General features: G+C 41.7%; 1 protein-coding gene across 4 annotated transcripts in view; it reads right to left on the bottom strand.

The window, feature by feature from the left end:
- The window catches only part of FAM117A (family with sequence similarity 117 member A), a 96190-nt gene that overhangs the window by 36196 nt on the left and 33828 nt on the right, over positions 1-26166 (bottom strand). The window contains exon 1 of one of the 4 annotated variants that reach the window (XM_072646103.1): positions 14262-14527. The exons of 1 other annotated variant lie outside the window; for it this stretch is intronic. In XM_072646103.1, the coding sequence (XP_072502204.1) occupies positions 14262-14460 (199 nt within the window). In that variant the 5' untranslated portion in view covers positions 14461-14527. Of the gene's footprint in view, positions 1-1068; positions 1284-14261; positions 14528-26166 lie in introns of those variants that run through there. 2 more of the 4 variants (XM_072646104.1, XM_072646105.1) reach the window with 2 other exon arrangements.

The following is a 26166-nucleotide window of genomic DNA, read 5'->3' as shown; positions in this document are numbered from 1 at the left end:
ATCCATAGTTTCTATGTCCCATTCTACATTCCTGGGTTTTCATTTCCTTGCCCTCAATATTGTGGAACTGACCAGCACAACCTCAAAGTAATTGCAAAATCTCATACTCTGCTCCATCCATGCAAAATCCCCAAATTTTAATTGATACAAACATATAGAAAAACAGGAGCCATTCTTCCACACATAAGCAGTCAAAGAAACTGTATGGTTAGTTTTCAGGGAAGAAATACGGTTAACAGGAATCATATTAACAATGCTCCACATCACTATAAGGGAAATTCAAATTAAACCAACTCTAAGGTTCCAATCCAGACCCAAAGATGACAAAACACTAAAATGGCAAATGTTGGAGGGGCTGTGGAAAGAAAGGCAAATCTGATCCAACCATTCTGGAAAATAATTTTGAATGATACAAAAGTCACTGTAGAAACCTTTAACCTAGCAGTTTCATTACTAGTCTATACTCGAAGGAGGTCAAAGGGAAAGTTTAAAGTTTATAGCAGTACTTTCCATAGTAAAAAAGAACTGGAAGGAAAATAGGTGCCCATGTTTGGGGTATGGATGGGCATATTAGTATGAGTATAAAGAAGATCATAATAATTTAGAAAAGCAATACTTAAAGATTTAAGAACTCTAATCAATGCAATGACCAATTGTAACTTCAGAGGATTGATAGGGAAGCATTCCTCCCACTTCTCTACTGAGAGATGGTGGACTATAGGTATCAAGTAAAGGCCAATGGTTGATTTGTTTCACTTGACTGTATTTATTTGTTACAAGGGAGGGTTCTGTGAGGAGAGTCAATAGTAAGCAACAGGAATATAAAAAGAAAAAAAAAAGAACATACATGAAACTTTTATAATTCATAAGTTTTTCTAGGCAATAAATATCCCAGGGTAGCTCTCATTCCAAATACCTAGTTTTGCCAGTTATTCAGATATCTTGAGGAAGGCTCAAAGATCATTGTGGCCCCTCCAGATTAAGTCCAGTCCAAGAAACAACCCCTGATCAACCCCTCAGGAAAGAATCTTTGATAAAGTAAGTCATTCAGGGAGGAGATTTTCTTACAGTTTGTGTTCCAGATCATCAATGGTATCTGAGCAGATGGTTGTCATTTTGTCCTTTAACACCTGCATCCAGAGGAAAGGGAGGAGACAAAGCAGGGCGTGTCACCTCAGCATTAATGGAAAACATTTTCCACCATCTTCTGCTTCATAAGACAAGCTGTGGACCTGCCCTTCCTTAAATTAGAAGCCACGACTAAGACTTCACCATCTTTCACTCACCTGGTAAAGAAAAAGCTTATACTCCTGAGAGCAACAGGGAATTAATCTGATCCATGGAAATTGTGTGGGATGTCAGTTTCTAAGACCTCCCACCCTTCCCCCCCAGTCAGTCTCCACGGTCAAGTCTCTGAGAGCCACTTGAGGGCAACCGCTCAGTTCACATGGCATACTTCAAGCAGAGCCGTTTACACAGCTGCTCCAACACAGGCCTTCAAGCTGTAATCAACAGGGGCCCAGCAGGGAATTGGGGTACTGGGCACTCTTTCATGGTTTTGTCATTTCTGAGAAGGATGAGAGAAAAGGATGAAGCAGTAATAACCTTTAACTTAAAAAACCCCAAAAAACAGTGTACCACCTTCATGGGTCAATACAAATTGTATACAAATTAAAAACTAAATGTTTGTGGCCTTCCCTGGTGTGGTCAATGGGAAAATACACCTAAGACTAAAGGGACTGGAATCCACCGTCATCCAGGATAACCCATGACAGGATTTTCTAAAGAAAAGATGCACAAAGTTGGAGCTTTGAAGGCTTACTACTGTGAACACATGAAAAAGTGAGGCTGGGAAGGGAAGCAGAAGGGGAAAATAATGAAACTGATACTTTTTAAAGCAAACAGTAGGTATAGGCCAAGCACATTTGAGAAGCACAAAATGGTGCATGACATGCAGCTTTGGGGACCAGACTGTAATGGCAATCCCCTGGGTAGAGATGCCTAGCAATGGCTACCAGAAAAGAAATCCATTGTGTTATGTTCTGTGAAAAGTTATGTACTAGTCTTTCTATATGGAAAGGACTCTCTTGACCCACTATGTGCAGGGTATATTAGCTTACATTTATAACGCATTTCCTTGTCACAAAGTACATTATGCAAATTAACTTATTTGATCCTTCCAACTCCCCTGAAGTAGGTAAGATAAGTATTATTAACCCTGTTTTACAGATTAGGAAACTGAGGCTCAGAGAGGTTGTGCCTTGCCCACACACCCACTAAGTGGTAGTGCCAGAACCTGAACTCAGGTTTTCCCACTCATCTAGAGATCTTCCTAGGATACCACAGTGTCCTTTTGGTCACAGTGGGAAAAGAGCTGTGCTACCCATAATCCCTTACCTGGTTTTTCTTATGTCCAAAGAAATACATTTGCAAGACAGTTGAGGGGGTAGTTTGTTACTAGAGAATGGAGTTTCTCTCTGTGTAAACCTGAGTCACTCAGGGAGACTAGGATCAGACCTACATGCTTGGCCTCATTAACAGTATGTTCTTGACCAAATGATCTCCCAGGGACTTCTATAAGCACCACACCTGCAATTACTATTTCTCAGATCTCATCATAATAAAATGCAAAGTGGTATTATTTCATAGTTTCCACACAAAGGCCCCTGTTGCGAACTTACGGAAAGACATGGATGAGAGTTTATGAGGCAGCATGGATGGGCTGTGAACTGCATTTCTAGAAGGCATAACCACAGAGCTTAAATCACAGAGTAATGGCCACAAAAGATCATTTAAATCTCATCTTCCACATTATGAAATCTACAATGCATCTCAAGAGAGAAAACAGGACAGTACAGAATGATACTTGGAACAGAAAGCCAACAAGGAAACTGGTTTCCCAAGAAGATACCTGGACATCCTGACAGCATTCCCTGAACTTCAGACTGCTGCATATCTCCCTATGACTGAGCTGTTTCCAACGCTAGACTAAAAAGGTTCAAATATATGGTATACACCAAATGCACTGCCAGGAATTGAGGCAAACTCTGTCCTTGTAAAGACGAGGGTGGAAGGTGGCCTGCTTGGCCTGAGAGGCAAGAGATGTGGGTTCAAGTCTTAGCCCCACCCTCTTTTGCTTATGTGAACTCAGATGAGACATAGTGTCTTTATTTTTGGGTTGTTTTTTTCAGTTGCCCCATCTGTCAAATGGAGAGATTTAAGAGCTATTGTGATAATACATATTGACAAAAATCTCATCAAAATGAACTCCACGAGCCCTTAAATTTATTTTGTTGTAATATCATTTGGTTATAATTACAGAAATCACTTTCCCAGTTTATTGGACTTGAAGATGAATCAAAGCGGAAATTCAGTCTTCCTAAAGCAAGTGAGCAAGCGAAGACATATTCTATAATATGGAAAAGCAAGAATTGCCCTGCATTCACATCTCACACTTATTTCTCCCCGTCCTGTACATCTGTGGACTCTTCTGTTCGGGTAGGATTTTGGATACATCAATGGGTGGGATGCTTACGGGTGAAGGAAGGGTACAAAACTGATGGGCCAGGTACCTGATGGTCAGTGTAAAGTTTTCTTCTCCCTATCAACATTAACACACCAAGAATACCATCAGGTTAAAAAGGAATACCAAAAGGTTAGAAAAAAAAAAGCTCATCTATAGAGATTAGAGAAAGTATTTGTTATATGAACTTGCTCACTTTTTGGAATTAAAAAAAAGATCTCTGATACTTCACTGTAGATCTTGTCAGTTTTACCAAAGGATCTTTCTTTAGTGCAGGCCTCGTGAGAAGCTGCACGTCCATTATCCTAGGACAAGCCTAAGTTTGGACAGGTTCATTAACAGAGAGTTAGCTACCAGATAATTTTTTTTGTCCATAGTAACTTATGCGGAGAATTTACTAATACATAAAGGGTTATATGATCCATAGAAATAGAAGAGAAAACACCACATAAAAAACATGTACTTCTTTCCATTCTTTGAAGAGGTGGAGGAGTATGCTTAAGGAATACTGTATATACAGTCGTCTTAGTTGTTGCAATACTTAGTTTTATTTATCTGCCTTTTAAATTTTTTATCTTTGATTGTAAGGTATGGTTCTCTGGGTGGGCAAAGGGGAAGGGACATTCGGAAAATGAGGGTGATGAAAAACCAAAAGATACCCCAAAAAAATAACTTTAAAATCACAGATCCTTGAGGAACTAAAATAAGTAACAAAAACAAACCACTGTTTTCATGAGCCACAGAAATGGTTTTATTATATAGAGCTTTCTTTGTCACCATTAAATATAACATAATTTCACTTTTCATCTTTTTATCTTCCACAGCATCCAACATAATACCTTTGTACATATAGGTGTTTAATAGCTGTGTGATTTAAACAGGTGTGAAAAAAATAGCTACATAAATATGATTGAAGAATTATTCTGTATTCATCCTACATTGATACTATGAGCTGTCTACACAATAGCACCTATCATGGAAAGACCAGATAACCTCTGTGAAAATAAACCAGGCAAATACGCAGGTGAAATTTTCTAGGGGCTCAAGTCACTGCCTCCCACACTTCCTCCTAGGCAAATGCCTGAATGATCTCTAGTCATTTGTAGTCAATAACCCCAACCCTATCGCTGTAACCTAAAACTAGCCAACGGAGTGTTGTCTACGAGTAGGGGAGAGAAAATGTAGTGTTAGAGTAGATAATGTCTGTCTGCCCAGTTTACCACAAGGATATATGGAGGGGAAGTTGGGGGTGGAGGAAGCAGTACTGGGCCCTGTTGAGGCAAGAAGAAGATATCAAGAGTCTTGCAGGAATGGAGTCTAGGTCATATGGCAAACATGCTGTTCTCTATCACTATCCTCTATATCTGAAAAGTTAAAGAGCTATTCCTATTTAATAGTTTTGTTTTGATGTTTTTCCTCAGGGTTCTCAGTATCTCCCATGGACATTCAGCAAACACTTCTGACTTTCTACATTTTAGACCCCTTCTCCCTTTAACAAATCTCAAGACAGATATATAACAGCATATATATAACATATATAATTCTCCTTGCTCCCCTCTCCATCAAGGGTGGTTAGCGAATTGCTCTACGATAGGAAATGCGTGTCTAAATAAAACACAGGAAAGAGCTCAAGCAGCTCTCACATGGTCTCCTCATGTCACTCATACTCACTAAACACAGTCAACTCTCAGTTACTTATATTTGGAGATCCTTGGCATTGGTCTCAAAGTCACTTATACTAGGCTTTAAAGCTTTTACAAGCTTTAAAGACTTGATGCATTTGTCCTCAAAAGGCTTACAATTTAGTCAGGGTGATAAGATATATATAGATAGAGATATACAAGTGACTTTCCCTGATTAAGTCTGTTTTGCTTCAGTTACTCAAAAGCATTTCTATTTGCTGACCACACAAGATGACTGGGAACACTCGACTTGCAAGTGCCAGAGGAATGTCAGCTTCGACCACTGGACTACTAGAGTAGCATCAAGAGCTAAGTCCTAGTATTGGCTGTACCACTGATTAATAACAGTGACTTTTAACATAATCTTTTTAGACCTCCTAAGTACCATATTATAGATAAGGAAACCAATACCTACCCTACTTCTTAGAATTGTGAGAATCAAGAGATTGTGCATGTCAAAATGCTTTAGAACTATAAAGCACTACAGAAATGTAAGACCTAACCCCAAAGTGGTCATATTTTCAACTTTGTTGTAACAAAGCTAAGTTTGCAGGTCTTCTAGAGGCTTGGTTTATGGAGTTTTTCTGTAGAAGCAGCTGCTTCAGGAACACTGAACTACAAAATTATGGTTGTAATGAGAAAGGTTCCAGGTGCTACCCTCTACATCCCGGACACATAACACACCAATCTCTAAACCCAGACCATGTGCTATTTTGAGATCACTCAGTCTGCTTCACCCCCCCCCCACTCCCCAAATGCTAAACTCGCCCCCCCCCCCCCCCAACACTGTGCCAAATCTGATTGGGATTGGCTTTTTAGCTCAGATCTAAGCTTAAATGGAAGTTATTAGCAGTATTTCAAGCAGCATGAAGCTGTAGGGGAGGACACATGTGTTATCAGTGGTGGTTCTATCAATATTGTGTAGGCGATCAAATATGCACAAAGAGAAGAAAGCTCTTAAGAGAAAGGGAGTGTGTGGTAGGGGTGGGAAGGGAGGAGGTGGGTGAGAGAAGTGGCTTCTCTTCCAATCATATTTTCATTCTTGTCAAATGTTACACCCAGCCTGGCAGGCTTATAAAAACCACTTCAGTCATGCCTGCCTTCTGCCTTTACTTCTGGTTGAGACAACTGAAGACAGGGCAAGACCAGGGGGGCAATGAGGCACATCAGAGGCAGGGAAAGATCTCTGCTTTTTATATTTATCAGTATGAGAGAGAGAGAGAGAGAGACACAGAGAAGAGTTAGGATGACAATGGATGACAGCAATAGCCTGGGCCCCTGGATACTCCACTCAGTGAACTGGTATCACCAGACTATGCCTGGTGGGCTTTGCGGAGGGTATCCCACCCTGATCACAACCATGATAACCTGGACAATTAAGCTGACTTCTGATTCTTGATTAGGGGTTATTTTAGGAAGGTCACCAGTTTAATTCTACCTCCTTTTCTTCCCTCAACCACACAGCTTCCAGTAAGAATTCAGTACAAACCTAACAGTAGCTAGAAGAAAACTAGCCTCTCATTTGTTGCTGTTTTACACAAGCAACTAAATCCCAAACATTTGTGGTTTCCATGGATTGACCTCCATGAACTTCAAATATGTAGGAAATCCATGGAAATGCCATGTCTTGGAACTAATTAGGTTTCAAGTCCAGAACAGAATGAATAAAATAACATGCCAGTAATCTAGGTGATAAAAGTAAAACTAGCACTTAGGGAGGTAGAGAAAGTTGTGGGAGGAAGGCCTAGGAAGTTTGAGTGTGATTGGACAAACAAAGGGATCAGCACCCAGGGTGACTTGGGGGAGCGGCACTGTGCTCTTCTTCCCCTCTTCTCCTCCCATTCAACTTAAGCCAGTATCCACTGAACAGTGATAAGCACACTGCCCCAGCTTGTCCTCTACAAAAATACAAAAAATCAACTTAAACTGTGGGGTAAAGTAAGCTCCTCTGTTCTTGGATTCAGAGGCGTGCTGGGCTCCTTCAGAAAAGGGCAGGCTACCTGCTGTCCCCAGCATGCAATCTGAAAGCAGGGCAGGCAAGAAAGGAGGGCTAACGTTGAAGGGAAGCAGGGACAACAGCTAGTCAGATAAGGCCAGGGCAATCACAATTGGTCTAGGGGAGGGTGTTGGTAGAGAAAACCATTTCAACCTTAGCTAAGGGGGACTGACTCCTCAACAAACAAAACCCTGCTTAATTCATCTCCTCTGTACCTGATCCCACTTGAGAACTAAGGTGACCAGGCAGGTATAGTGGAGGAGCAAGGACTGGATTAAGAATTGGGAAAACTAAAGACAGAATCCTGCCTCAGGCACTTCCAAGTTCTTTGACCCAATGAAAGGCACTTAACCTCTCAGCCTCAGTTTCTTCATCTGTAAAATGGTGCTAAAAATGACACCTATCTCATAGAATCAAATGAGAAATGTAAAGCTTATCTTTCCAAACCTTAAGGTATTCCATGAATATTAGCTATTATTATTTTTATTGTGTCCCTTTAGTATTCACATGCTCAATATGTACTTTATTTGTGCATTAGATGTTGACTTATTCTTTTAAAAGCCTACGATCTGTCTCCCTAATTTTATCTTCGCTGTATAACTAAGAGATGCTACAATACCTACCTGCCATCTCTTCATTTATATTCAGGCACCAGATGATTCAGCTGGCACTGCTGGCAGGCCAAACAGGCTGGGGCTATTAAAACCCAAAGCCTCCCCCTAATAAGCAAGTTTTCCCTAAAACTGATATGTGGTAGAAGCATGATGGAGAGATGAGTGGCAGCAAAGAAGCATCTCAAACCATCACAGCTACCCTGCCAAATGCTGTCCATCAGCTAATAAGCCATATCTAAAAATAGAAGATGACTTCTAGGCAGCCAACAGAAGAAAATTCCCATTCTCCTTAGGAAAAGCTTGCTGGTTCTCCTACTAGTGATCAACAAAAGCTCTCTGAAGTCTTTCTAGGTCTCCCCCATCCCTTTTATCAGGCAACTGAAAGCATGAACAGCTAATCCACAAGCAGCCTCAACTGAAGGAGTTCCATTTCCTTCCCACACCAATCTCAACCCCCATCCTCATCCCACCACCTCCCCCATACCTGTCAGCTCTCTGGTGCTTATGAGCAAACCATCAAACCTGTATGCTTGCCTAAGGATGGGGAAAGCGTCTCTACAAGGCCCAGATTTCAGTTCTAGAGTCCCTAGGGGATTGAATCAAGTTTTCATATTATGAAATACTCTGATAATGTTCCTTTAAATTAAAATCACCATTAATTTGTGGTGGTGTTCACACATACAGAAAGTAAACTGAGGCTTAATGTAGGTCGGGGGATAAAAATTTTAATGACTGTAAAGCTATCTATTCAATAGTAATCCAAAAAGGAAAGGATACAAATGTGGAAAGAGAAGGTACTAGGAGGGTTAAAAAGCAACAAATTATATATGTAAAAAGGGCTTGTGCCACGAGTCATCTTCTGTTTCATATGACAATAGCAATTCTTGGTTCTTCCATGGGAAGGGAGGAATAAAGGCATAGATAATCCATAAATTGTGGATAACACAAAAAGTTTTTGATTTGACTTCGGAATGTTTTCCATCTTACTTATGAACAGGGTGTAGTTAGTATTCTAGGAAATACTAAGTCAGACTGAGGATTCAAATTAGAAGGTTGAAAGCAGTTCAACTTTTTAAACGCTGTCCTTGGCTCTAACATCTGTCTTCCATCAGACTAGAGAAAGAATGTCATCTTTCAGAAACCTATGTAATCTATCCTAAGCAAAGTTCTCTCTATTACCTGCTTGCCTCACATCTATTACAGTAGGGGATGGAAGGGGAATGGAAAATTCTAGTTCTTTACTGTTTTACAAAACGAAGCCAAAGTACAGAATTATATATAGGAGGTGAAAATGCAAACAAAAACCTGAAAGTAAGACTTGACTCATAACGGAGGTTAAAAAAATCAAGAGCTGGTCCTGTCCCATCCAAGCAAAAAATGTGCTGTATCCTCTTGCTGTGTTGTATTCTTGGAGGAATATTGAGATTCTCAAAGAAAACACTCTATTTTCAGTGATGCCAATGGATCAAGGGCTGAGACAAAAAAGCAACACCCCTATGCACTAGAACAATCCAAACCAGTGATGCTTTGGACACATCTTGGGAAGATACTAGTTGCCATTTAAGCTATGGGAGTTTTGTAACTCTTTCCTTTGTAACTCATTCCTTTTCCCTACTTTCTATCACCACGATCCTCAAAGATCCTATTACCCAAAATCTCCTGGCAGGCTGTCTGTAAGGCCTGGCATGCATTTCCTCCTCACCTTTGCCTCTCGGACTCTCTAGCTTCTTTCAGGACTTGGTTTGTGTCCCACCCCGACAAGAAGTCTTTCCTGATGTGATCCTCTAGTTGTTAGTAACTTCTCTCACCCTCCTCAAATCATCATGTATATACTTCTATAAGTACATACTAGACACAGGGCTGTTCTTTATTTGGTTTTTGTATCCCTGGTACCTAGCTAACAAAGAGCCTTGAATATACTAGATGTTTAATGATTGTTGTCTTGAATTACTATTTAAGAATTTCACAGCCTGCATTCTTTCTGCTATCCAAATATGGAGCAACTATACAAGCCACACACATAAAAACACACAGACACACATACACCCCTGACAGGAGAGGACAAAGTGATTATGCAACACAGTCCCAAATTCCAAAGGTGTTTTCACTGGTGATAATATTTAAAGAGCTGAACACTTTAGTAGTATCATTTCAGTCTACAGAGTGCTTTGTGTTACTAAAACCATTTGGAGCAACAGATGAACAGAAACTGGCTGGGAATGCTTGGTTTTGAAATGCTCCCCCTACTACAGAAGCTGCCTCAATTCTAGGCTTTGGAAGTGACAATTGTAGCTGTTCTGAAGGGGGATTTTAAATGTACCTCCAAGCCAAAATTACAACAGGGCAGTTCCCTAGAATAGAAAAATCATTTTCTACTCCGAACGAGCTATTCCATGAACAGGTTCCAGTACCAGTACCCAGAAGGCTTTTACAGTAGTGGTTTCTTTTCTTCATACCCATGATTAATGCATTTCAATAAGCAGACACCCTCCTGTACAGAGTTCTCCAACCCTTAGGATGGGCGTTTTGAAGACAATACACAAAGGGTGGCAAAATAATTATTATTGCTACTGATAATAACCACGCTACCTCATATTCTGATGGTCAACCCAGGAAGTCCAACCAACTTCATACACAATTAATTCTCCCTATAAAGGAGATAGGCCGTTAGGGAAGCTATGAATATAGTCAACTCAATTTTGTACACATAGAAACAAATGCTAATATTGGTATCCAGGACAGCAGACTAGCCAAAAAACAATTTCTTTGAAATGCACTTTATTGTAGGATGGAGGAGGGAGGGTTAGAAAAAGAGGAAAGAAGGAAAAGAAAAGATAGAATGAGGAGACCAATTTATTAATGTTGTTTCAGTGCCTGATAGACAAGATATACAAACACACACTACAACTGACACCTACGGGGATAAAAAAGGTAACCCCTAAATGCTAGGAAGGAGTGGGGAGTCAGATTGGGACTGGACTTTTATTGTGGATCATCCCCAAGCAGATGGGAGAGCTAACTGAAAACAGATGTCCCCAATTCCCCTAAAACTTGGCCGAGTGATTACATATAGTTCTCTTTCACTAACCTCTACAGTAAAGTTTGGTAGTTTATTAAATATATTAATCACTAGTCTTTTATACCGGAATAATGGTCAGTTATCTTCTAAGTAAATTTTGGTGGGCAGAGGAAGTAAACAGAAAGTACTGGCTACTCTGGAGACCAGTTATTATTCACAGGATGGTAGATTTGAGGAAAATTATTTACAAAGCTGAATTAAGCATTATACTGATTTCTTCTATATGGAAACTGAGGCATTAACTAGTGGTTTTACCCAGAATGAATCAGGACTAGAATCTAGGTCAATTCACTTCCTGATCTTTGCCCATCATTAAAGATCCCGGAGAAGCATAAGAGTTAAGAGCTTCCAGATGGTATAAAATGCACTAGAAGAAATGTAAAAAGGGGGTGGGAGGATAGATGGAAATCTACTCCCTTAAATCCTCTATCTTGGGTCCACATTCCCCACTAGTAGCATTTTTGCCTTTCCTGGAATCTCTTAATTTTCTTCTCTAGGCTGCCTAGTTTGGCTTTCTTCATACCAGACACTGGGTTTCTAAAATAAAATAAGGCACTAAGGCTAACTGATTTTTTTCTAAACTTTCAACATGACTGAAAGAAGACATCCCATGTAGATGAATGGCAGCAGCCAGAGGTAAATCCCCCTCTTTACATTAATAATCTTTTTACAAGCTCTGATCTAGTCAAGAACAGGACAGGGTGTGGGGCAGAAAGATAACTGCCCAGCCTGGAGTTAACGTTACATCACTTGGAGATGGGAAACTGAAATACTAACACTAAGGACACTTAATTTTTCTTGAAACCCAGTCTCAGGCTCACCTGATTTTTAGACAGATGGGTTTCAAAACCCTGTTTAAAAATGCTCATTTTAAAAGACAGAGAGTAAGAGAGTGCAAGGGGAGGCCCTGAAATTCTGAAACCTGCAGTACTGGTTTCCTACCAACCTGAGTTTGTTCTTTGAAGCCTGAAAAGGCAATGGGGCTCCAGCCAACAGAGCTCTCAACTTGGCTGGGGGGAGGGCATGGGGAAGGCAGTTTCCAAATGAAGGGGGTTTCCTTCCTTAACACAAATCCTACAGTCCTTCATTAAGCCATCTTTGCTGCTTCTCAATGTGAAAGTGGTAGTTTGAGCAGACACTGAAGGGAGAAACACTGGAATTGCCAATGTTTAGGAACTACAGTGGGAAGGGAAAATTGTCTTCTCTCATCCCAAGGCAGAGCAGGCACATGCTCAGAATGCTTGGCTACTAAGTTTCAGAGGCCCTGGACTTTGCTGTTGTTTCCTCCTCCCTTTTCCCTTTCCCAAGATTAATGGGCAGGTTATAACAACAGCCACTAGGCAAACTCTTTAGAGAAAATCCTGCCTGCCATTTTTGGAAGTCTTTTCCAATTCTGACTTCATTTTTTAAAAATAAAAAATCCAATAAACCTCCCTGATCAAGAGAAGGGGTGATCATTCCTGTCACTTAGGAAAATTTACAAAAGTGCTAGCTATACAACTTGTTCCAAATCATCTGTCATGTTATGAAAGCTCTCTATTCTGTTTTCTCTCTAGGATCACAGGGCAACAGGAACTTTAACTGATGCAGACTAAGCAAAGAACCCAGGCAGAGAAGTCCACTCCCTCATCCCATCCCATATTATCCACTATCTCCCTTCCATTTAGGTTCAGTTACTGGCTGAAAAGTTACTGAACAGTTACTCCAAAGGATATGCCAGAGGAAGTTGCATGAACACTTGTTCTTAAAATATGTCTGCCAGTAGGTTTCCAACTACCACATGGGTCATATGTTTATTGATTTCCAGTTAAAGTGACTAAGGTTCTAATACCTGCTATTCCACTAATTTTCTTGGGCTCTGAGTTTGGAGGAGTCAAAACATAACTAACAGGTTTCAAGCTCTGTGGTTTGTTTTACAAATAATAATAAGCATAAGTTAGTTTGGGCATTGCCTTTCTCTTCCCCACTGGATTCTGGACATATTTTTACAACTGGGTCGCCATCTTGCTAGCAGATGTGATAAGTTTCTTCTCCATTCTAAGATTTGATGGTCACTGCTGAACATAATCTAAAATAAAGTATTTTTAGGAACAGAGTAGTTCTACTTCAGGAAACCTCTTAATTCCAACAGAGAATCTGGCTAGTAACTACACTGCACAGGGTTAGAGTATGAAGTGTCAGAGGTGTAGCATTTAAAAATCTAGACAAAATTGTTAATGCTTTGAGGATAGGAACAGTACAACTCCTGATGTGCCATAAGTGTTCAATGATGTTCAGTCGATGAGGATCTCCACTCACATCTGGTATGAATCAAAAGCAAGGCAAATCACTTTCAACTTGAAGCCAATCACCTTGTGAAAGTGCATTTTTTTCATCCTTCCTAGCAGACTGCATTTGTGGGGCTAGTAACAGCTTTGGGTAGGAAAGAAAAGTTGACTTGTTACTATCTTGCATTCTATAATGCTTCCACCCCTCCCATCCTCTGGTCCTCAGCTCATGCTATTCATGAGATACCATTCTGGGTGCTGTGCTCAAGAGGAAAACTGAGTGGGCAAATATTTGCCACCATGTATCAATAACAAAATCCGCATCCTCCATACTAACAGGGTGAGAGGAGACAACCATGCCTAGGTTCCATTAACGCGCGCGCACATATATACACACACACACACACACACTCACTCTCTCTCTCTCTCTCTCTCTCTCTCTTTCTCTCTCTCTCTCTCTCTCTCTCTCTCAGTATGTGAAAATGAGGCAGCCACACTAGGCAGAGAGATCATCCTGGAATTAAAAACTTCTAAGCCACACTCCACCTGGGAGGGAAAGAAGGGAATGAATCACAAGTAAAAACTTGGGGAGGGAGGTGAAAGCAGCTAAATTAACCTAATCCAGACATTTGGATGGAATTAACTCAGGGCTGCCCAGCGTCAGGAATGGGGAGGAAGTGGCACAAAGGGAAGCTCAGACGAAGTGGTAGGCAGGGGAACTGTAGTGAAGGAACAGGCTGGGCCAAACTGGAGTTTGGAGAACCCCTCCTCCCCCCACCCCACCCCCCACCCCGGTCCAGGGTGCTTTAATTACACGTCCCTCCCCCATGCAGGCATCAAATCCCCGTCCAAGCAACCAGAACTCTCCCCATCACTCACCCCTTCTCCAACCCCTCCTTCACCGCTATCCTCCAATACCCCCTCCTCCTCCCAGCCCCCAATGTCACCCCCGTGGTCACCGAGCCCTCCCCCCATCACGCGAGTCCTCTCCCCCTCTCCTCAAGTTTCCCCTCCCCCTCTCCCGTCACGAGCCTTTCCCCCAACGGCTCTCCTCAGACCCCGACTCCGGCCCCGGCCCCGGCCCCCCGGCCCGGGCTCACCTGCGCGACCGCCCCCGTCCCGGCGCTGGTGCGGCGGTGGCTGCAGCTGGAAGGGGACGGTGGCCCTAAGCGGCTGCAGCCCGGCCCGGGGAGAGCCGACGGGGGCTGGGGGAGAACAGCCCCGCCGGAGCCCCCCGGCCCCTCCGCGCCCCGGGCCCCAGGCCCCTCCGCCTCTGCCGCCCGCTGCGGCCCCAGCCATCAACCCGCCCGACTCGGCCCCGCAGCGAGCCCCACACCGTCCCCCGCCCCCGCCGCCACAGCTTATCAGCCCTGCGGGGCGGGGACCGGCCCCCTCCTGTTCCGGACTCTCATTGGCCCGTGCCTACCAGGCCCCGAACTCGGAGCCCAATCGCGGCTCGCATATTCTCTGGTCAGAACTTACTGGACGAGACTTCCGTCCATCCTCACCCAAGACTCCTCCTTCCCTTCCTATTGGCGCTCCTGGGAGGGGGCTGGTCTTTGCTTGCTGCCAATGAAAAAACCCAGAAAGGGGGAGCGTCACGCCCAGCCCCAGGTAGTATGCAAATGATTTGTGTGACATCAAGTGATGAAAGGAGAGGGGGAGGGCAGGGTGGCCAGGGTCTATAGTGACATCACGACATCTTTTCAGGTGAATCTTGAGCATCCCAGTGAAGGAGACAACATTAAAATGTTCAAGTTGAGAAATTCTTCAGTTTTACCTAATGACATCATCTGAATCTGGGTTCTCTATACTTCATGGGATCTCCCTCAGAAGCATGCCAAAATATTACGTAATTTGCATATTATTTGCATTAAAATAGCAACGAACCAAATCCGCTCAGCTCCCCATCTCACAGCCTCTTTTTCTCCAAATCTCCACCAGCCCCTACATTCCAAGTGAAGTAGCTCAACCTAAAATTAAAGAATCAGAATTTTATAGTTGGAAGAGACTTCTGAGGCTCTCTGGTCCAATCCATACCTGAAAAGAAATTCCTACTATAATACATGACCCTGACAATTGATTGTCCTTCCTCTGCTTTAAGGCCTTTGAGGAGGGGACATCTACAGTCTCCAAAAGCAGTCCATTCCACTTTTGGACAGCTCTAATTATTAGAAAGTTTTCCTGGCATCAAGTCTACATTTGCCTCTTAGAAACTTGCAGCCACTTCTCTTGGTGTATTTGGCCAACAAGTCTGCCACATAACTCTTCTTGAACGTAACTATCATGTTACCTCTGACATTTCTCTTTTTCAAGCTAAACATTCCCTGTTCCTTCAGATTATCCTCATATATCATAGACTCAAGGCCCAGCATTATCCTGGTTGCTCTCCAGCTTATCAATATCCCTCTAATGATGAAGAAGCAATACAAGGATACTCTCAAGGTCTCTCTCAAGAACTTCGGATTTGATTGTGCAACGTGGGGGACACTGGCACAGGACCTCTCAGCATAGCATGCCCACATCAAAAAGGGTGCTGTGCTGTATGAGCAAAGGAGAATTGAGAAAACACAAAGGAAATGTAGGATGTGCAAATTTGAAGTATCCACCCCAAATTGTGCCCAATCTGTGGCAGAGCATTCTGAGTTCATACTGGTCTGAACAGCCACAGTTGCGCACTTTGAAACTTGACTTTATCATGATGATGTCATTTTGGTCCTCATCTAGAATGAAGGACAACAGCCAACCATCCCTGTAAAATGTGCTGCTGTACTATACAGAGCATGATGAAGTCGATCTTTTGAATTCTATTGAATTTCATCTCATTCAATTTGGTCCAATGCCCTAATCTGTCAGGATGATTTTGACATACAAAACTGATGAACTTCTCTGGGCAATCAAATTTTGACATAATTTTCCATAAGCCCTCATGACTAACAGTGTCAAAGGCCTTGGTCAGATGTGCAAATGTTGCATACAGACCTCTGTTCTGCTCCTGGCATTTATCCTGGAGTTGTCAGGCAGCAAACATCACATCGACTGCTCCTCCATTCTTTCTGAAGCCATGTTGGCTCTCAGGTATATGACCATCTTCCAGATGAAGGATCAGCCTATTAAGGAAGATCTAGCAAGAATATTGCCAGCAATGACTAAAAGAAGAGACCCTTCTGTGATGTTTGCAAGACAATCTATCCCCACTACCTTTATAGAGATGGACAATGGAGGCTTCCTTGAACTTCTGTGGGACAACCTCCTCTTGTCATAAACCCTGGAATATTTCAGTCAGTTTTTGTATGCGCAATGGTCCCCTTACCTTGTAAATCTCAGCTGGAATAGAATTAGTACCAGGTGCTTTGCCACATGAAGTGAGCCTAATGGCCCTCAAAACCTCTTCTTCAGTTGGAAGTTCAGCTAAGGAGGGATGGACTTCAACCTGAGGTAAACAGTCAATGGCCTCAGCATTGATTGATGATGGTCTGTTGAGAATACTATGGAAGTGTTCAGCCCATCTCTCTAGGATCATGTCCTTATCACTAATCAATGTGGTTCCATCAGCACTGAGTAGTTGTGATGCACCATAGGTTTTTGGTCCATAAACAGCTTTCAGGGAATCATAAAAGTGCTTTGGATTGTTATTGTCAGCATAAAACTGAATTTCATCTGCCTTCTTACTGAGCCAGGAATCCTGTATCTCTCTAAACTTTGCTTGTACTTTACTTTTGATGGAATTAAATGCTGCCTTCTTAGAGATGGATGAACTATCCTGCTGGTAAATTCTATGGAATTCTCGTTTTTCATTTAGCAGCTTCTGGATTTCCCCATCATTTTCATCAAACCAGTCTTGGTGTCTGTGAGTATTCTGACCCAGATGAGCAAATGCAGTGCTGTACACCAAATCTCTGAAAGCTGCCCACTCCTTTACTGCTCCATTGTAGGAACAAACTGTTTACTCTCAGAGAAGAGCTCTAATTTGTTGACATTAATTCTTCTGCTAGTCATTTTGCCTTGGGGGCAGCACTTTAGACTAATGTGAATATTAAGCTTGGAAAGGCTAAGTCCAGCACTCTGCATCACACATTGCCTTTGTCACTCTCACATTTTGTCTGTCTCTTCTTACAATCACATAGTCTATTAGATGCCAATGTTTGTTGCGAGGACGCATCCATGAAGTTTTATTGCATTTAGGTAAATGGAAAACAGTGTTGGTGATGAGAAGGTCATGCAATGCACAAGTCTTCAGCGATAAATGACCATTGCTGTTGCTGTTTTCAACTCCATCCCTCCCTAGGACTCTCTGCCAAGTCTGGTAGTCTGAGCCTACTCTAGCATTAAAGTCACCCAGAATTATAAGCTTGTCCTCTTTTAGCACATTGAGGATAAAGGTCTCTAGGTCTTCATAAAATTTTTCTTTGACCTCATTAGGGTTCATCATGGTGGGAGCATAGGCACTGATGATGGTGGCATGGCATTTTCCTGCAAGTGACAATTGCATTGTCATGAGCCTGTCGTTCACTCCTTTTGGCAGTCATACCAGCTTACTGACTAAATTAGTTTTGATTGCAAAACCTACACCAGCTTCATTGTGCTCCCCTTCACTGCCACCACTCCAGAAAAATGTGTATCCAGCTCCAACTTCCAGCATTGTACGTCAGTTTCATGATGGTATGTTTGCCCGGGTTCTGGATAGTGGCCAATGCTCTCCTGTCTTCCCAGTCACCAATGGAGTGAAACAGGGTTATGTACTTGCTCCCATGCTTTTTAGCATGATGTTTTCAGCCATGTTGTCAAATGCTTCAATGACAATGAACAAGGCATCAAGGTCAGCTACCATACTGATGGTAAATTCTTCAATCTGAAAAGGCTACAAGCCAAGACTAAAGTGGAGGGAGTGTTGGTGCATGATTTTCTGGTTGCAGATGATTGTGCACTCAATACAGCCTCTGAAGCTGAAATGCAACAAAGTATAGATCAATTCGTTGCTGCCTGTGCTAATTTTGGCCTAATAATCCACACCAAGAAAACATAGGTGCTCCATCAGCCACTACCACACCATCCATATGTGGAACCATCAATTACAACAAATGGAGGAATTTTGAATGCTGTGGATAAGTTCACTAACCTTGGTAGTGTACTTTCCAGGGATGTACACATTGACAATGAGGTTGATGCATTCATTGCCAGAGCTAACTCAGTGTTTAGGAGCCTCTGAAGAAAAGTTTGGGAGGGAAGAGGTATTAGACTGACTACCAAAATGAAGGTCTACAGAGCTGTTGTGTTGACCTCATTGCTGTATGCCTGTGAAACATGAACAGTCTACCAGCGCCATGCCAGGAAACTGAATTGCTTCCATTTGAACTGTCTTAAGAAGATTCTGAAGATTACCTGGCAGGATAAGGTACCAGACAATGAAGTCTTGGCTCAAACTAAACTGCCAAGCATTCAAACTATGCTTCAGAGAGAGCAACTCTAATGAACTGGCTACATTGTTCGAATGCAAAATGTATGCTTGCCAAAAAGACCATTTTATGGCGAACTCTCATGAGGCAGGCTATCACATGGTGGTCAAAAGAGGCAATACAAGGACACTGTCAAGGTCTCTCTCAAGAACTTTGGATTTGATTGTGGGATATGGGAGATGCTGGCACAGGACCATTCAGGACAGTGTGCCCATGTCAGAAAAGGTGCTGTGCTCTATGAGCAAAGCAGAATTGAAACAGCACAAAGGAAATGTAGGATGCACAAATTGGAGTAACCATCTCAAATGTTCACACGGAGCATCTGTGCCCAATATGACAGAGAATTCTGAGCTCGTATTGGTCTGATCAGCCACAGTCATATACACTGAAACTTCACTTTATCGTGATAATGTCATTTTGGTCCTCTTCGAGAACAAAGGACAACAATCAACCAGGATCCTGACTCTGTCATCTAACGTATTAGCCATATATACTCCATAATCCACTTTATATCTCTGGCAAATTTGATAAGCATACCATCTACTTCCTTTATTCAAGTCACCGATAAAAATATAAAACACAGGATGACCAAGTACAGATCCCTGGGTCACTGCACTAGAGATTACTGACCAGTTGACATTGCACCATTAAAGATTATACATTTTGAATCAAGTCATTCATCTAGTTCCAAATTCATTTAGTTTTATTTTTGTATAGTCCACATCTGTGTGTGAAAGAGAAGCCCAGGGGAGTCACTGTTCTGTTTATTGAGTTCTGTAGTACAAAGGATGAGATTAAAAGGTATGTTTGTGGGGAAATATCTAAAGTGCTCCTCCCCATGGAATATGGGCACACCCACTGGTGCCTTACAGATAGGAAGCAGGAATAGGACTCAAGATGATTGGTTGACTGGGACTCAAAAGGACAGACTCTACTCAGACAAGCCACCCCTGCATATAAAAGTATATTGTGAGACTTATTTGGCCCTTGTTTTCCCTTTCTGACTTCCAATCCACTTTCAGAAGGTGGAGAAACCTGCTTTTCCCTCTCTCACCCTCCCTCCTCCCACCAGAAGCAGTTAATGGAAATTTGTGGCAAAAGTACATGACCTACTTCAAGTGCTTGCCCAGGTGGCCTGGACGTCAGATTCCCAGGCAACCTCTTGCATCTCACAAAATGATTTTGCTACAAATTATCATTGACTGTACTTTTGGGGTAGACTTCAACATTAGGTCCAATGCTTTTCTCTCTGCATGAACAACAATAGTCTATGCTATTGAGGAAACTGGGGCAAACGAAATTAGGAGATATACCCAAGGTCACACCTTTTGTAAGTGGCAGAATTTGGTTTTGAACCGAAATCCTCAAGTGACAGATCCAGTGACCTTTTCACTGCATCACATATCTATTATACACCAAAGGAAAATCAAATAAGAAGACATGAAGACAGGCTTCCCATGTTTGCCATGGAGGATACTGTGAAGGGTTTTTAATGGGTTTGAAATGACTCTTTCAAGGTTTGTCATTTGGAATGTTTTAAATTGACCAAGAAAGTGAAGAAATTTTTTTCCAAGAAAGATGGAATAGTCTCATAAAAGGCAATAAGGAATAAACTAGTTCTTCTGCCTTTTTCCTTTAGCTCGTTAAAATTTAAACTCATTTCTTTGTAGGGCTCTTTTATTCCAAATAGTATGCAGTACTTTCATTGTTGTTCTTTTATTTATCCTTGTGATGGCTCTGGGACATTCTAAAAATGAGGAAATGAGCCCAGAAAGGTCAATTGAAGTTTATATATTCCCAAACTATGCCGGGATGAGATGTCACATGTTGCATAATGAAACTTCCCTTTCACTATTACATTTGGGGTTTCCAGGGAGTGCTGAGGCAGGGCCAGAGGTGTTAGACAACTTGCCTAAAGTAGTAAATAGTAGAGCTGGAATTTGAACCCAGCTCCTCTCACCCCATATGCAGTGTTCTTTTCTACCATACCAAAACTGCCTTCCCCAATGGAGTCACTAGATAAACAGAACATTGCTAGTGTATGAGCAGGCCTTGGCTTGAAGTTAGGAAACCTAGGTGTGATCTGTTACTTCATGGATGAGTTACTATAAGACTTTAGGCATCATATCACATCCCTGGATCTCAGTTTCTCCATTTTAATGTGATCAGAGCCATCTCTACTCTATCTGTTCCAGGGAATATGTTAAGAAAAAATAACAATAACAAGTGGAGTACTACAAAGTTAAAAAAAATTAGACAGGCTCATGAAAGAAGCCCAGCCTTCCACCTCAGAAGGAAGTTGAGCTGGGGATATTCTATTGGGCCTCTGGACAAATGGGTTTCACATCTCTGTACCTCAGATTGGATACAGGGCATCCAGGGCCTATGAAGTGGAATGAACAACTAGTCTATCCTGAACCATCTTTACTTTTCTCCTTTATATTATTTCACTTGGTGATGTTGCCATGGGTTCAATTACTATCTCCTTGCAGATGATTTGTGGGTCTATGTATCCATCCCTAGTTTTTCTCCTCAGCTGCAGTCTCTATATCACTAACTACCTTTTGGGCATTTTGAACTAATAGTCACTAGACAGATCAAACTCAATATGGTCAAAATTGAATTCATTATCTTCCATCCCCAAAATAAAACCCTCTTCTAAACTTTACTTACCACTTACCACCAACCTCCCAATCATCCAGTTTCAAAATCTGTATCATTTTCCCCTCAGTGACCCCACATCTACCATCTTATCTTGCCATTTCTAACTTCACAACATTTCTTAGATACACCCTCTTCTCTTCTGTAACACAGATACTGCCTTAGTTTGGCACTTTAACCTCTTGCCTGGACAACTGTGATAGCCTTCTAAGTAGTCTTCCTGCTTCAAGTCTTTCTCCACTGCAATCCATCTTCCACTAACTGTCAAAGGGATTTTCAGAAAGCACAGGTCTGAGCTTATACACAACCCTCTAACCCCCTCACCACAACTCTAGCAGTTCCCTATTACATCCAGGATCAAATATAAAGTCCTCTTTTTGTCATTTAAAACTCTTGACAACTGGTCCCTTCGTACCTTTCCAGTCTCCTTACTTTTTAGACCTTCCACATACTCTACAATTCAACTAAGTTGGCCTACTTGTCTTAAACATTACACTCTGTCTCCCTTCTCTGTGTCTTTGCATTAATTGTTCCCACCCCACCCCACAACCTAACTCCATCACCATACCTAGAATGCTCTCTCTCCTCTCTTGGTCTTTCCAATTGCTAGTCCTTTCCTTTCTAAAATTATCTAGCATCCATTCTTATATATCTTGTATGTACCTATTTATTTTCATATTCATATTAAATATATTTTCTCCCCCATTAGAATGTGAGCTCCTTGAGAGCAGGAATGATGTTTGCTTTTTTTTTGCATCATCAGTGCTTAGCACATAGTAAGTGCTTAATAAATGATTGTTGACTGGCTTACTGATACCGTGGAAGAATTGGATCATGTCCAGATTGACATGGTTTCTCCTGATAAACTAAGGAGCTGGCAAAGGAGGCAGAATTCTGCCCCACCTGGACGGGCAAGGAAGAAGGCAAAAAGGATAGGAGAGAAGAGGCCTCTCCCTCCTGGGTATCAAAGTTGCCAGCTGCTCCTTATTCTCTTCTCTATCAATGGCCCTTGTCCCTGGGGTGAGTATAATGAGAGGATGACAAGATTTTGTAAATACCAACAACTGTTCTCTTTGCTCAGCAATAGGGACTCTATTTTGTAGAATCAATGCTGAAGATAGAAGAAAGAAAATTGTACACTGTCCTGATAGAAAAGTCTTTATCACAATTGTCATCCTCATTTTATGGTCCCATCATCATGACCACTATCATCAACCTTGTCAATTTCAACAAGTCATAAGGCCCTTATCTGCATATAGCATGAAGCTGGGTGATATCCAAAATGAATGGCCGAATTCCTGCCTACTTAGATCTTTGAGACTGAGACACAGAAACAAGGATGAAAATGGAAGGCCAATACAAAGAGTTGAACAATATAAACCCTAAACACGGGGGTTAATTAGGGTTGCCTAAACATGGCAATATATAATTTTGTTCTGTATCCCATCTACTTTGTGTATCTGTATAGTAAAATGTCCAAATCCCAGGAATATGTCCCCATTTCTCCTCTGACACAGCCACTACTTGAGGCTATCACCTCAAGCCTTGATTACTGCAGTAGACTGCTTTTCTTTGGGGAGGGGGGAAGTATCCTTCCTGCCTCAAGTCTTTCCCCACTCCAATCCATTCTCCATTCAGCCACTGAAGTGATTTTCCTAAAACTCAGATCTGATCATTTCACACACATACACACCCAACTCAATAAATTCCTATTGCCTCCAAGAGCAAATAATAAAATCTGTTTGGCACTGAGATTCCTCCATAACCTAGCCTTTTCCTATCTTTCAAGTCTTTTTATTCCTTCCCACCCCCTCCCCCCACACACATACTCTTCAATTCAGTGACACTGGCTTCTAGGCTGTTCTATGAACAAGACACCCCATCTCTTGGCTCTGAGTGTTTTCTCTGGTTGCCCCCCATATCTAGATGGAATGTTCTCCTTCCTTTGTTCCAACTAATGATTTCTCTGGCTTCCTTATAAGTCCCAACTAAAATTCCACTTTCTACAGGAAGTCTTCCCTAGACTCTCAATTCCAGTGCTTTCCCACTTTTAATGATTTCCTTTTTATCCTGCACATAGTTTGCTTTGAATATGTTTTGTGCATGTTGTCTCCCTCACTACATTGTAAGTTCCTTGAGGGCAGGGACTGTCTTTTACCTCTTTTTATATACCCCAGTGCTTGACACATAGAAGACACTTAATAAATACTGATTGATTGACTGACACCCCACCCCCAACTGTGATTCTAGGTTAACTCTTCTTGTTAAGCATCTCTCTGTACTCAAGAAATGGGCAGAGTGGTTCAATAAAAGACTGGACGTGGAGTCATAAAGACATGGGAACAAATTCCATTTCTAATACTTTCTAGCAATAGAACCACAGGCAAATAACTTCACCTCTCAGAGCCTCAGTTTTCTCACCTGAAAAATGGAAATATCAATATATTTGTAGCACCTACAGTACCTATCCAACAAAGTTCTTTCAAAGTTCAAATTAGATGAAATATGTAAAGTCCTTTGTTTTCCAGATACGTGCAAACTGTACTGTAAATTATTATATAAGTCTGAGTCATTGGGTGCAGCTACTGTCCCAGAAAGGCTTGGTATTACAGACTAAGTGACCAGCAAAGACAGTGAGTATCGCATAGGAAACTCTCTGTAGTGATGGAGGTTTAAGGCTCTAGTAGAATGTAAGCTCCTTGAGTCAAGGATTGATTTGTCTTAGTATCCCCAGGGACCAGCACAGAGTCTTGCACATAGCAGATGCTCAGTGAATGTTTATTGAATTGAATATATGGAGGGAGCCAAGATGGAGGTATCATAGGAAGATCTAACCATTTCTTCTCAGGCCCTGAATTAATAAGGTTGTGATTAATGCAAAGAGCAGCTTTTTGGTATGAAGATATGCTCCATGTTCCTTCCAGGTTGTACCCGGGGTCTTTCTCTATCAGCAGCCAACCTACTGGAATCAGCAAGCATAGGGTTACATCCTCATTTGTATCTAACTCAGTACCCAAATTCCAAATCTGGTAAAGAACAAAGAAACTGGTTCTATTTGGTTAGTTCTTTATTCCAGGGATTATCTATGAATATCCTAGTGAATCCCCAAGCGTCTAAATCTTTGGTTAGTTACCAAATGAACGAGGCTTTCTCCAGCTAGCCCCAAACCCCATCATTTTTAAATAAAGTGAAGGAGATAGTGAAAGACTCTCTACTCCTAGTTTTCCCCAGTCTGCCTCCTTTACCTAGTCTCTGTCTGAAACGCCAGGCTCTGTTCCTCAGGGAATGAAATCCAGAGGAAATGGGGTCAGAGCTGAAGGAACTGAGCAGTGAACAAGGAGGAGAGACCCATGGAACAAATGAGGTTAAGGGAACAGCATCTCTTACAACTCTGGACTGGCAGGCTATGGCTCCCTGAGCTGTCCCTTTTACTCCCAAAGTAACCAGATGACGCACGCTAGGTGGGACAGTTCTGAATTCGGACCTCAAGTTCCTTTTGATATCTGTCTACCCCCCACTGACACATTTTTCTCTCTGTTTCTCACTGGGCTCTGTTTCTTTCCATCTTCCAACTTTGTCTCTCCGTCTCTCTGTCTCTCTCTCTCTGTCTCTGTCTCTCTCCTCCCTATTGTCAGTATCCATGTTTCTCAGTGAGTCATACTTATTTGCTAAGTGACAAGCCCTTTTAAAATTAGTACCTCTTAGGCTAGAGAGAGGAAGGATAGGGGCTATGAGCCAAATAAAAGAAACGAACTTTTTCTGGTCAGTTTCTAGGATTGAACCTGGTCATTGTGAACCAAGAGTCTTTGGGGAGACCTAGGCTATGAAATGAATTTTAAGATACCCAGACTTAAAGCCAGGAGTAAAAATTCATTACATATTCTCCTTTGATTACTTCCTCTATGCCTTTGTACATTCTATCTGCAATATCTTCTTCCCATTCTTTTACCTAATCTTTGCATGTGCTCTGGACTACTTTCCTACACTTCTATTTGCACTCAAATTAGGTCCCAAGGGAGTGGTCACTTTATTTCAGGGCTCTAGGTTATCCTTGAGGGGTTGGAAGTATTTCTTTTGTGCTTATGAATACCAACTGATATGCTTCTGGCCATGATTATCAGTGATATCAATGAGTCAACCATATTAATTAGCTTTTAGAAAAGGGTGTTAATTATATGGGCATAACTGGTACAAAACATCTCCCCAAAAGTCTTTGATATACTCTTCTACAAGTATATATGGAGGCGAGGTGTAAGTGAACTCAAACTTAGAGACCACCTGCAGCAAATTGGTAACTCACAGTTTCTAGAAATCTTTTTGCTGGAATTCTTAAGATGCTCCCCTTAGGAATGATGTATTTTTTTCTGTTGGGTTCTTTGGAGAGTCTAAAATTTGCTTCTTCATCACATCCAGTGCATCTTTAGTTCCCCATGCAGACTGTACTATCAGCCGTTCCAGGGACACTGCTGGGACACCAAGGGAAAAACCCAAATTCTGTGGATCCTTTGAAGTTTAAGTGGTTCCTACAGGTTAGATGAGGGGAAATAGGAACCAAGTCCTGCAGCCAACAGAAAAGATTTTCTGTCACATCTATGGAGGTATCCAAGCTTTGTTCACACTTAAGAATAATAGAGATATATTTTCACTGGATACATATATTAGGGTTTGGCATTGTAATTATCTAAGCTGACCTCCCCCACTTCTGTTTACATCTATCACTAATTCAAGAACTAACTCAAAACTTACTTCCTCCTGGAAGTTTTTCTGAATTGAACTCTACTCAACTCTGATCCTTTTCTTGGTACTACGATACTTGGTTTTATAATATATTACTTGATACTTAGCATGTTGTTTCACAGATTTTAGATGACATAGTTCAACTCCACTC

This window comes from Notamacropus eugenii, chromosome 2, assembly GCF_028372415.1.
Source record: "Notamacropus eugenii isolate mMacEug1 chromosome 2, mMacEug1.pri_v2, whole genome shotgun sequence".
Classification (NCBI taxonomy): Eukaryota; Metazoa; Chordata; class Mammalia; order Diprotodontia; family Macropodidae; genus Notamacropus; species Notamacropus eugenii.
This window is presented reverse-complemented; position numbering and strand designations above follow the sequence as displayed.